At 30.3% G+C, this 12,519-nt stretch overlaps 1 protein-coding gene across 1 annotated transcript; it reads right to left on the reverse strand.

Moving 5' to 3' along the window:
- Positions 1 to 286: 286 nt before the first annotated feature.
- LOC142640790 (jasmonate-induced oxygenase 2-like) lies at positions 287 to 4,643 on the reverse strand. Its single transcript, XM_075815050.1, has 3 exons — positions 3,894 to 4,643; positions 3,172 to 3,502; positions 287 to 639 (listed from the first exon to the last, which is right to left on the reverse strand). Exons 1-3 carry the CDS (start codon positions 4,373 to 4,375, stop codon positions 379 to 381), a joined length of 1,074 nt encoding a protein of 357 aa, XP_075671165.1. The 5' UTR covers positions 4,376 to 4,643; the 3' UTR covers positions 287 to 378.
- Between the last annotated feature and the right edge of the window lie 7,876 nt (positions 4,644 to 12,519).

Genomic DNA, 12,519 nt, shown 5'->3' on the forward strand with positions numbered 1-12,519 from the left:
TGTGGGTGAAAAAGTATTTAGAAATACGTGTAATGTTGTTTAAAAACTGAAAAGTGTTGCTCAAACAACTATACCAAACGGCCCCTAGATTTCTTTCAATCTATACTCCATTATATATGTGTGTGTGTATATATATATATATATTCTTATACTTGTAATTATTTTATTTAGTAATAAATTTTTCTACGGTTTCTCTTTAAAAAAAAAATGGAGAGTTGGGAGACCCGTCAAATTTCTAAAAATCTGTACTTCGTTCATTGTAATCCTATTCTTTGTTTAAAAAAAAAAAAAAAAAAATCCCTTTATGATTATACACAATTAGCTCAGTAACTAACAAAGGGATTGTTGTACATGAAATTTACAGAGAAGAAAACGGTGTTATCTGTTGCAATCACGAGGAGATTTTAGTGATTCCACTTGGGATTTGCCACAAGGACCCCTCATTCTTATGAAAAGCCTATATTCATCAAATGTCATAGGTGGGTACAAAGGAGGATTTTCCGGGGTCACAAGCTCTTTTGCTGGCTCTATTGGTATATCACTTTTTGGATTGTAGAAGAAAGCGAGGGAGACTCGCTCTTTGGCTGCATTTACAATCACTCTATGCTCTACGCTCTTGTAGATTGCGTTGCTTAGAACCTATAATCATAAAGTTCATAACAATGAGTAAAATTCATACGATCAAAATAATGATGAAATGACTGTTATGGAGTCAAAAGAGACATAGTAAAATTGTTGGACTGCATCCGATATATGTATCATCTTCCTTATCATATATAAATTTCATATTCGATGTGATGCATATGTCAAATGTATGAGATAATTATTGTTAACAACACTTTTTTTTTGTAACTTTTTCACCACTTATTAAGTTAAATCATTTTTACATGAATCTATCACTAAAATCATTTTTATCATACACTGCTCACAATATGTCATATCAATAGTTGTGAAAAAGTATGAAAAATTTTGTGGTGCTAGATATATTTATATAATTGATATAGATAAATATATTGGTGAAGGCATAGTCACCAAAAGAGGTGGGAAACCTCTTTGTTAATTTGTGGGAGAACTTCCACTTGGTAAAGGTGTCACCATCAATTTCAAAATTTTAACATGTTAAAATAACATGGCATTGCATAAGCAATGAATGTGATTAAAGGTGAACTAGAAGATAACATAAACTGAAACTTTCTAGCACGTCAACTTGAAGGATAAAGAGTGAAAACCAATGACAAATAATATTAGTGAATGGGAAAATTTTTTATAATGGGAATGATCAAAATGTCATGCCAAAAGCTTATCCCAAAAGCTTAGAACGTGATGTTTATCCAGTTAATTTGTTCTATATAGATTACATCATTTTCATAAGACTACAAAAAAAAAAAAAAAAAAAAAAAAAAAAAAAATTATATCAAAGCTCTTTCTCCAAAAACAAACAGTTAAAATATCTGGATTGGTTTGAGTCAGCTATAACATGGTCTTTTTATTTTATTATTTCTGGGTAGACAACTCAGCCAACCACTTCAAACTATGGGCAACTTGGAAAAATGAATCATATAACCAGGTAAAAGGGTTCTAAATGACTTGAAAGTTAGCCTAAAAGCCAAAAGGAATGCACAAAGGATGATTCAGGGAAAAGGACAATGAATTAAATTCCATAAAGAGAAATAAGTATTGAAGTGTCCATTTGGATTGAGAGGGAAGGAGGGAGGGAGGGAAAGTAGAATAGAATAAAGTGAAATTACTCCAAAAATAACATATTTTCAGCTAACTCTACTTTACTCTCTTCCACTCTCCCTCCATCCTCAGAGATTGTTATAGGAAGTTGATTTTTAAATTATAACAGAATTTTTTTTATTTTTTTTGCAAAAAATTATAGTAGAGTTTATGCAATAAATAGCCTTTAACTAACACTATATAGCCTTTAACTAACACTATATATATTTTTTTTTTTGAAGAAAGAACTCTATATCTATATTTAGCAAAAGGGAGAGGGAGGAAAGGGTAAAGAATAAAATAAAGCAAACGAAAGAAGACTTCTTTTTCCTTTAAGGTATTTGGTTTGCAAGATAGAAATGAAAGTAAAAAGAATCATCATATACAATAATAATGCTACACATAATATATTTCACAATAGTTAAGTTTATAAGTTTTAGTAGTTCTCATACAGGCCCAAAACTAACATCACTCTTCTACATACCAATAAGAACTTTTCACTTCAATAATTGTGAAATTATGTCTATAGACTTATTGCATGTACAAACCTTTTCTTCTCTCTCATTTCCTTCCAAATTGGGAGGAAAGAAAAATGAGGGCCCAATAGAAAATCAGGCCCTCCATTTTCGTTTCCCTCACACCCTTTTATTCTCTAACCAAATAAATGATATTTCTTGTCTCTGTCTTATTCCTTCTCTTCTTTCCTTTCCTTCATCTTCTCTCAAACTAAACAAAGTATAAAAAAAAATTTGGGATCCTTTTAACAAGTGACGTAAAGTCAGTTTAAAGAATAATGATAAATAGTATTCAATTAGAATTTTTAATACAATTTTTCTAACAAAGAAAATTTTATTTTGATGTGTATGTGTAAATTTATTTTGTGTTTTTCTCGATAACTATATATATAGTTTGACTTTATATTTTGAAAATTATACAAAAACATCATTTAATATAATATAAAATAAACCTTAACTCGTGCCAGTACTTGTTCCTCCACTAGAGGGAGGTAAATTAATATTATTCTTGTTGGGCGGGTTTTTGTTGATTTTCTTACTTTTTAAAATCTCACTTTAATACTAACTGTACCTTTGGCAACTTACAACTTTCAATCATTAAACTAATAATTAAAACGCATACTAAACACAATGCAAGATGGGACCTATTAGCAAACATTCATGCATCCTTATTTCTTTCCTTAGGGCTTGGTCTTCCCATGATTGAAGGTTTGAAACCTCTCTATTCCCACATGGTAAGAAAAGAAAAAAAGTGCCATATATGTTTTTTAACTTGCTTTGACTTGACCAAAGCAATGGTTAATAGCCATAAAAAAACACGACCCCTCCATGTGCCTGTGCTCTATATGGCTATATGGTTCTTGAATTTTAGCCATACACTTTTCCTCAAACAGATAGACGTTTAGATATAGTTGAGAAAAGAAACAAAACGAGTCACCTGAATTTGATCCCCAATATTGACGATAAAAGCATGTCGAGCTGGTTTGACAGTGATCCAATTGTTGCCTCTGCGAACTTGAAGACCAGGGACTTGGTTATCTGGTAGGAGCAGTGTCATGCCACCTGGGTCAGAGTGGGATGACAAACCAAGGGTCAAGTCTGGCTGTGGACACTTCGGATAATAATTCACCCTTAGGCATGCCCCAATATTTTCACCACCAAATGCATTTTGAAGAATATCTTCTCCTAATCCAAGGTTTATAGACAAAATCTTCATCAACCTCCCACATAGCTTCACCACTTCCTTCCCATATTCATCGATCACTTGCCTAAATTTTTTGAGCAATCATTTCACGAACCAAGTCAATTCTTATTAAATATAAAAGTAAACGGAATATAATTATTATAACATGCTATAAATTTTAACTAGCCGGCATATCTATATGGTATAGCACACCATTGGTGACCCTTAATAGTTTAATAAAATAATAAGTTAAGAGACAAAATTTTCACAATTTTTTTTTTTTTTTTATAATTGTTGACATGATGTATTATACTGATAAATGATAAAAGTAGTATTAGTAATCGACATAGATGAAAGTATTGTCATTCCAATTACAATAAATTATATTAGAAGTTATGAACGGTATAATATTGTATACCACGATAAAAAAAGTTGAAAAACCATAGAATAGGCAATTGGAGAAGTTCTTTCATTACCTGGCATCAGCCGGAAGAGCAGGCCATTTATTGTAATCCTTTAACTTCAATGGAAGTAAATGAAGGAAGTAATAGTCACTCCAATCAAGAATGGCACCCTTTTCAACACCAAGTCGGCTACCATAACCTTCATAAGTTTTTGGTGAGTTAGCATAAGATTGCTTCACCTCCACTGGCAAGTGAAAGAACTCGCGCCAAACCTCTTGAACACGGTCCAATAATTGAGGACTGATTCCATGGTCGAGAATTTGGAAGAATCCCCACTCTCGACAAGCCTCAGATATTTGAGCGAATATGGTTTCATCATCATATAATAGGCCTTGAAGATCGATGATTGGGATATTAACATCGCTACCATCAGAGTTACTGGCTGGCCTTTCAGTTGGAGGCTTGACGTATCGATCAGGAATCACAGGAAACCCGCTGTCAGACAAGGATTGGACTCGAACTATTGGCTCAGGCCAATCTATTTGACCATTCATGATGTTCAATTTAGTAGGCTGGAATTTGAAGGCTGATCTTGTTATATATAAAGAAAGATAAAGAAAATTTAGTTATAATTACACTAGAGGTGACTTCAAATTTTTGGGACTCAGAATTGGTTGTTATTGTAACACAAGTACGGATAAAAGAACAGACAAGTTCTTAGTATTTTGTGAGAGAGAGAGAGAGAGAGGTAGGATGGGAGTTGTTTGTGAGTGGTAGTTAAAAGGAGAGGTGAGTTGGATTAGCGTGAATTGAAATGGACGTGAAAGAGAAACGTGAAATATATGGGGTTTTTATAAGTGTGAATGTGAGGGAATGAGTGAACAGTTTTGAGGGATAGAAAGGTACAAGGTCCGGTTATAATGTCTGTCTAATTCTTATGTATGCAAAAAGATTGATAGTTGTGTGTGTGTGGGTTGAGGTTGACAGGCCGACATAGAGTGAGGTGGTACATGTAGACTCTGTAGAGATTACAACTCAGTCTATAGCGTGGATCAATTAAGCCATTTATAACTCATGGGTCATCGATTTCGAAGATGATGATGAGAAGGATTGGTCCCCATTTCGGCGCCGTGAACAACTTGATTTACTTTGTGAATCTTGTTTCTTTCTATCTGTACCACAAATTAGTATTGATAAGGAAAATACAGTTCTTGGTTGCATATGTTTTAATAAGATAACATTGTAGTGGCCTGCCCACCTCCATTAAACAGGACATATCGTGCAGTATATACTATATGCTACTCAATATATTAAAACAGAAAAGGTAAAAAATACCTTTTTTTTTAAAGAAAAAAACAAAGATTAAAAAAAACCATAACTTGTGACTTGGAATAATCTAGATTACATAACTAGGAATGAATTATTTGGGTGTGTGCTGGGATACATTTTTCTTGGTGTTTATTTGCAAAACGAAAATTCTTAGTTTACATTGCTCTGTCAATGTAAGATTACATTTCTAATTAAAAAAAGGTGTATTACACTATTACAACTTACAAGTGTATACAAATATCTACAATATGTAAATTTTACATTGATAGTGTGTGTATTTATATATATATATATATATATATATATATATATATATATATATATATATGGGTTAGGTTTAAGTTACACTTGGTGTAATTCTAAATAATGTTACACTATTTAATAACTTGTAATTAAATTCATATTTTGAAAATTCAACTGTTAAATTACGTGATCTAATGGTAGATTTGTCAAAATTCACATTCAATTAAAAAATATTGAGTGATATGACATTACTTAAAGTCACATCAAGTGTAACTTGAACCCATATATATATAAGTAATATTACACTACCTAATAACTTGTTATTGAATTCATATTTTAAAAATTCAACCGTTAAATTACGTGATCTAATGATAGATTTGTCAAAATTCACGGTCAATTAAAAAACATTGAGTGGTGTAACACTACTTAGAGTCACACTGATTGTAACTTGAACCCAACCCTATATATATATGCTAAAGTAATGTTACATTATCTAATAACTTGTTATTGAATTCATATTTTAAAAATCCAACCGTTAAATTACGTGATCTAATGATAAATTTGTCAAAATTCACATTCAATTAAAAAATATTGAGTGACATAACATTACTTAGAGTCACACTGAGTGTAATTTGAACTCAACCCTATATATATAGGGTTGGGTTTAAGTTATACTTAGTATAATTTTAAACAATGTTACACCACCCAATAACTTGTTAAAAAATTCATATTTTGAAACTCTAACCGTTGAATTATATGTTCTATATGTTCTTAACATGCATGTCAATTTTCATGTCAATCAGATATAATTAACCATTCAATCCATAAGCTCATCTTTTATGCATTATTTTAAACTACAAAAATTTGAATTTTTAATTGATGACGTAGTTATTAATCTTTGATTTCCTTGAAATTTTGTGAGCATAGGGATATACGAAGATAATGTAATCTAACGGTGGATTAGTCAAAATTCACATTCAATTAAAAAATATTGAGTAGTGTAATATTGTTTAGAGTTACACCAGGTGTAACTTGAACCCCACCTCTCTCTCTCTCTCTCTCTCTCTCTCTTTATATATATATATATATATATATATATATATATATATATATATATATATATAGTGTGTGTGTGGGGGGGGGGGGGGGGAGTGGTTATGGGGAGCTAGCAAAAAAAACTAGTTATTTTTTAGGTTTGCTAAAATTACTGCCCATAATTTTTTTTTTGGAAAGAGTTTCAACTTATAGCGTCCGCTTTTGATGATAACTCTTTGTCATCAAACCAAGACAACAATCAGTTTTTGATGTAACCAGGGATTGAATCTCAGATCTCTTATTCAACCATCAGAGACTTTACCAGTTGATTAACTGGAACCCACAGCCCATAAATTTTTTTTATATTTTAAAAATAACCATATTAACTAATTGAAAGTGATTTAACAATAAGATAAATGAAGAATACACAATGATTAATTAATTATGAAATTTAAATTTATCAATCAATTTCTGCTTTCACTAACAACCCAATGGACACGTGCCCACATAAAAAAAAGGTCATTATCACCATAAAAGGTTTCGAAAAAAAAGGTATTTTGAAGTAAAAGGCAAAACATTAAAAAAAAAAAAATTAAGACACGATATACATTCAAACTATAACTATTTGCAATCACAAATTAAAAAATATTACTTTTATGAGAGGTGTTACGTCCACAACATTTTTACAACAAATCATAGGTGGTTAGTTGTTATTGGTTCAAATTTGAACCTAACACTAAGATTACTTTTTTGCCCCAACAATAACAACCAGTAACATCCTGCCACTTAGAATTTGTTGTAAAAATGTTGTGAAAATGTTGTAGACATATCATTTCTCTACTTTTATTAAGTAAATTAGCCTTTTAACGTGCGCTACGCATTTGTGAACAAGCTAGCAAGTAATTAATTAGATTAAATCCCATTCGATTAGATAGCTACTTGCATTTACAAATCCTGTTAGGTATTATATTTATCAAGGATCTATTTTATAGTGAATAGGTGTTGTTATTCAGAATGATAATGGCTAGGTTGTGGCTTTCATTTCAGATTGGAAAACTCTTCCTCAATCCGTGGATGAAGTCAAAGCAATGGCTGCAGTGAGAGCTCATCCTTTGCTAGAAATATTGATGCCTTTTCCATTATCTTTGAAGGTGATTCTGAAGTAATCTTCAAATTTTTTATTTGTGAAGACACTTCTTTTACTTCTTATGGCCATCTCATAATATTCTTATTGATGAGGCTAAATTCTTATTAGATTCCTTTGTTGATGTTGTTTTTTCTCATAAATCTTGTTGGGTATGCTAGTTAGACATGTTAGTGATTTTCGGTATGAATGGAAATGTTCTTCCACACATTAGTGTTGTAATATTAGCCGATTTGGCTAGTGTATCCTAATTAAATCTGCAGTTTCTTTTAAACAAAAGTGTACCCAAAAAAAAAAAAAAACTAATACTGAACTGAGATTTTGGAAACCGCCTTATACATGCCATATTTTACTCTTTTTTTTTTTTTCTTTTTTGATAACAACATGCCATATTTTACTTTTTTTTTTTCTAAAAAACTTTTATGATACATGCCATAGTTTACGATATGGAAATCTACGAGATATCAAATCATAGTTAGTAAAAACATTTATTCTATATTGTATAGATTTTGGAACCCACCTTATACATGCCATAGTTTACGATATGGAAATCTAGTAGGATATATATATATATAACTCTCATATGAAACTCTAATTTTCAAGTAGATGCACTTTTTTGTTTTTTGTTTATACAAAAGTATTCTAGTTTAATTGAACATTATTTAATTGAAATTTTAATACTTTTAACATTCCTATTGTTTATTGTGCAAAGTGAGTCGGTAAAGTTTGATAACACCATTATCAAAGCCAGAGTCTTTTTCTCAAAAGTTAACGTATTTTAAATTTATATTTTATAATTTATATGCTGAAATAAAGCATATTAAAGGTTATAAATGTACCTATTATATTTAAAATTGAATAAAAATTCACGAGTAAATAAATAATTTGTAATTATTTTGCTTGAAAAGAATTGAATGACAGCATACTTAGTATATCAAATACATAATTTTTTTTTTGAAAGAGTTTCAACTTATGGCGTTCGCTCCTGATAATAGCTCTTTATTATCAAACCAAGACACCAATCAATTTTTGGTGTAGATGGGGATTGAACTTCAGATCTCTTATACAACCATCAGAGACTTTATCAATTGAGCTAACTGGAACCCCACTATCAAATACATAATTAATATTTAATTTTTTTATCATTTGGGTTATGAGATTATATTAAGCTAATATATATAAGTCTTCTATTAAATTGAAATATAGTAAAAAAAATCTTATATATATTAATTCAAAAATTTTAATACATTTTTTTTTTAAAGTTTTAAATCAAATGAAAACGCATGTATTTTACACCATATATGTTTCATATAGTAATAATTATAAATAGAAAATGATGGTGGTAATAAAAATAGAGCAAACTTTTTATGTAACCTAAATTGCATAAATTGTTATGCAACCTCACTACGTGGTGATTAAAAAAAATCATCTACATGTATTACTTAAGTAAGTCATGTAACTATAAGTACATGTGGATAGTTTTTTTAACCACCATATAATGGATTGTATAAAATTCCTGCAACCCAGATTGCATAAAAACTTTTTCCATAATATAATACTAATGTGCTTAGGCAATAAGTAAGCACTAAACCTTTGGGCTTGATTCTATTCCCAACAGTACAATACTGATTCTCTCACTTCCTAATGGTCCATCAGCTGCGCATAATATCTGAACCAACGTGTATTGGGATTTAGTACACATAATCTACCTCAACTATGGTTCCCCAACTCAAAACCAGCAAACCCAGGTTCTGAATGCTTAAACCAGCTCGCTGAGAAGTCCTTATAGCGAGCTAGTTTTAATTTTTAGATTGTCCATTGTCTAAAAGATGAGCAAAAGTGCATGATGCAAGTGTAAATGAGAATTTTATTGAGATGCACTCTATGATAGTGGTATCCTAATCTAATCCATGGTTGTAGAATGAATGGTTAAAATTTCAACAACTCTATGATTGAGTTATTCTAATGATTGAATTATTCTAAGGATTTTAAAGAATCTTAAGTTGACCTAGCGGTAAATAAGAACTTAATTTATTGAGAAATGATAGTATATATTATTTGATGTTTTCTTTTCTTTAATAAAAAAAAAAAAAAGATTAAAATCCCATACTCATTAGCCGGACCCAATGATGAATGCTCCACCATTTGGAACTTAATTTCAAATTTTAAAATCATAGCAAAATGTTATTTTAAATATTTAACCAAGGCATATGTTAAGAGTCTTGTAACTCAATTAATACTTTTTAATGTTAATAAAATTTAATATATATTTTTCTCTCTGTATTGTATTAATAAGATTTAATATATTTTATTCTCTCCGTATTATGATGTAGGAGTGTCAATGTTCGACCCAACCCGCGAACACGACACGAAACCGACACGAATTTTTGCGGGTTAGGGTTATAAATGGGTCGATCCGAAATCGACACGATAAAAAACGTGTCATAAGTAAGTCAACCTGCGTAACCCGCAATAGACACGTTTGACACGCTAATTTATTTATGTCAACCTGAAATGACCTACTTAACACAACCCGTTTAACTCGTATTACAAATAAATATTCACTTTATTTAGATTTGTCAAATACCTATCCAACATATATTTTTTTTAAAGAAAAGTGAGTAATCACAAAAACTTATAAATGATATAATTAGAAATTGAAACTTTACAAATCCTAGGTCTCTAAACCCTACAAACCCTATATCTTTAAACCTTCTTAAAAATATCTTCTTCTTCTTTTTTTTTTTTTTTTTTTTAATTTTAACTGTACTACTCACTCTACTATCTTATACACTCACACCTCTCAAACTCAAAGTCTCAAACCAATTGTTGCTCTCTCTCTCTCTCTCTCTCTCTCTAATGTGTTTAGTGAGTTTTAGAATTAAAGAAAACCATTTTCTTGGTATTTCAAAATTCTGTAGTAATTTTTTTTGCATAATATTTTTGTTCTATAAACTTTGAACCCATATGTCATTATTAATATATGAGATATATTAATTATTAATTAAGGCCACGATTGTAGCTTTTGTCTTATGCCATGTGTTTTTTTTTTTTTTTGATGTTTGTATTAGTGTTGGACATCGTCTGCATATCTTACAAGTGAGTTTATTGAGATAGTTTATAAACTAGAACTGATGGATATTGCTTTTAAAACTATTGAGACATGATAATATTTGGTAACGACTAATACTTACATATATATTTTTGGCATAAATGAAACTGCATGAGCTTGTGGAAGATGTTATGAATTTGGTCATCAATAAAGAATCTATATATGATAATCGTAGTCATAGTCAGGATTAGTCTACTGTTTGTTCCAATTCTTTCAATATTGATACTTAGTATTTGGCGAGTTCTAAGGATATAATATTTTTGTTGAACTATGTTATTTCATTTTTGTTAAACTATGTTATTTTGAATTTGGGTTGAAGCGTATGCACTTCTTTTAGAGTGTAAAGAACTTATTTCTAGATGAATGTTATATTTTTGCTGAACTATATTATTTTGAATGTGGGTTGAAGACTTGAAGTGTATGCACTGCTTTTGGAATGTAAAAAAAATATTATTTCTAGATGGATGTTATATTTAATATTATGTAAGTTGAAATGAGTTGTGTTACATTTGTGTCAACTCAACACAACTCGATTATTAAGTGTGTCAAATGGGTTGGGTCAGGTCAACCCGCCTTATTAACAGGTTGGGTTAGGGTTGAAGGATCATGACACGATTATTAAATGGGTCGGGTTAGGTTTGAGCCATTTAGTCGAATACCCCTACCTCGACACGATACGAACCCGACACGCTAACCCGAATTGACACCCCTATTATGATGCATGCTATTTTGAATATTTAATCAAAGCACATGCTAAAAGTCTTGTAACTCAATTAATACTTTTAAATGTTAATAAAATTCAATATATCTTCTTCTCTATATTCTATTAAGGGAAATGCTAATGAATGCCCTTAGGGCATTGTTTAATAATCTATTTAAAGAAAGTTTTTATAGGGAAAGAAAGAAAAGCAATTAATGTTTTGACAGCTTTTTTCTTTTCCCATAAAAGTAATATCAAAACTTTCCTAAAATGGATTGTTAGATTTAATATATCTTATTCTCTTTGAATAATGATGCATTGATATATAAGTATAACCCCATATATTCACTCCTATAATAGCTAGCTAGCGAATTCAAAAGCTGGCCTAATTAGCTAGACTTTATAAATCTAATAATTGACTGATTTATTTGAATGAGAAAATAATCTAAGGAATATTTATCCTATAGATCATTACTAAGATTTTTTTTAGAGATAATTACAACATGCTGCTAACTTCGCAGCTCGAACTCTTTTTCCACTAAACCCCCAAGTACTTTGTGCATGGGGAGGTGTCAATTCAGCTACAAGACCTTTGGCATCATTACTAAGATTTGATTTTTCTTATTTTGGAAGAATAGATTCTTCGTCACTTTTTTCGCCCGGGGGATTCTTCAGTTGATTGATAAGCGTTGTGGTGCTGTGGATTACTCAACCATCTTTGTCTATTTAATTACACATCTATATATTATTGTAATGTCTTCTTTTTATTCCAACCAAAAAAAAAGGTCTGTTTTTCTATTACTTTAAAAAAACATTATTATTATTTATTTAAAAAGAAAGAATAAGTCTTTTTGTAATCATTGAGCCGCTCCATAATTAAATGACAAACGTATATAAGAGTAATTATTTTTTTCAATCAATGAACATGCATGTATTAGATTGATTGTTTGATAAAATAGAGTATCGATCTCTCTGTGTCAATGAATCTTGTACCTTCTTTAGACACTGGATTATGCATGAAAGGTCCCCTGTGTGTTAATCCCGTGAAGTGTGTCAATTAATTTACTAAACAAATCATATCTATAGAGTAAATTAAATATATTTCAACCATATATAATAGCAATGAAGTTGATTG

This window comes from Castanea sativa, chromosome 6, assembly GCF_040712315.1.
Source record: "Castanea sativa cultivar Marrone di Chiusa Pesio chromosome 6, ASM4071231v1".
In the NCBI taxonomy this organism is placed as follows: Eukaryota; Viridiplantae; Streptophyta; class Magnoliopsida; order Fagales; family Fagaceae; genus Castanea; species Castanea sativa.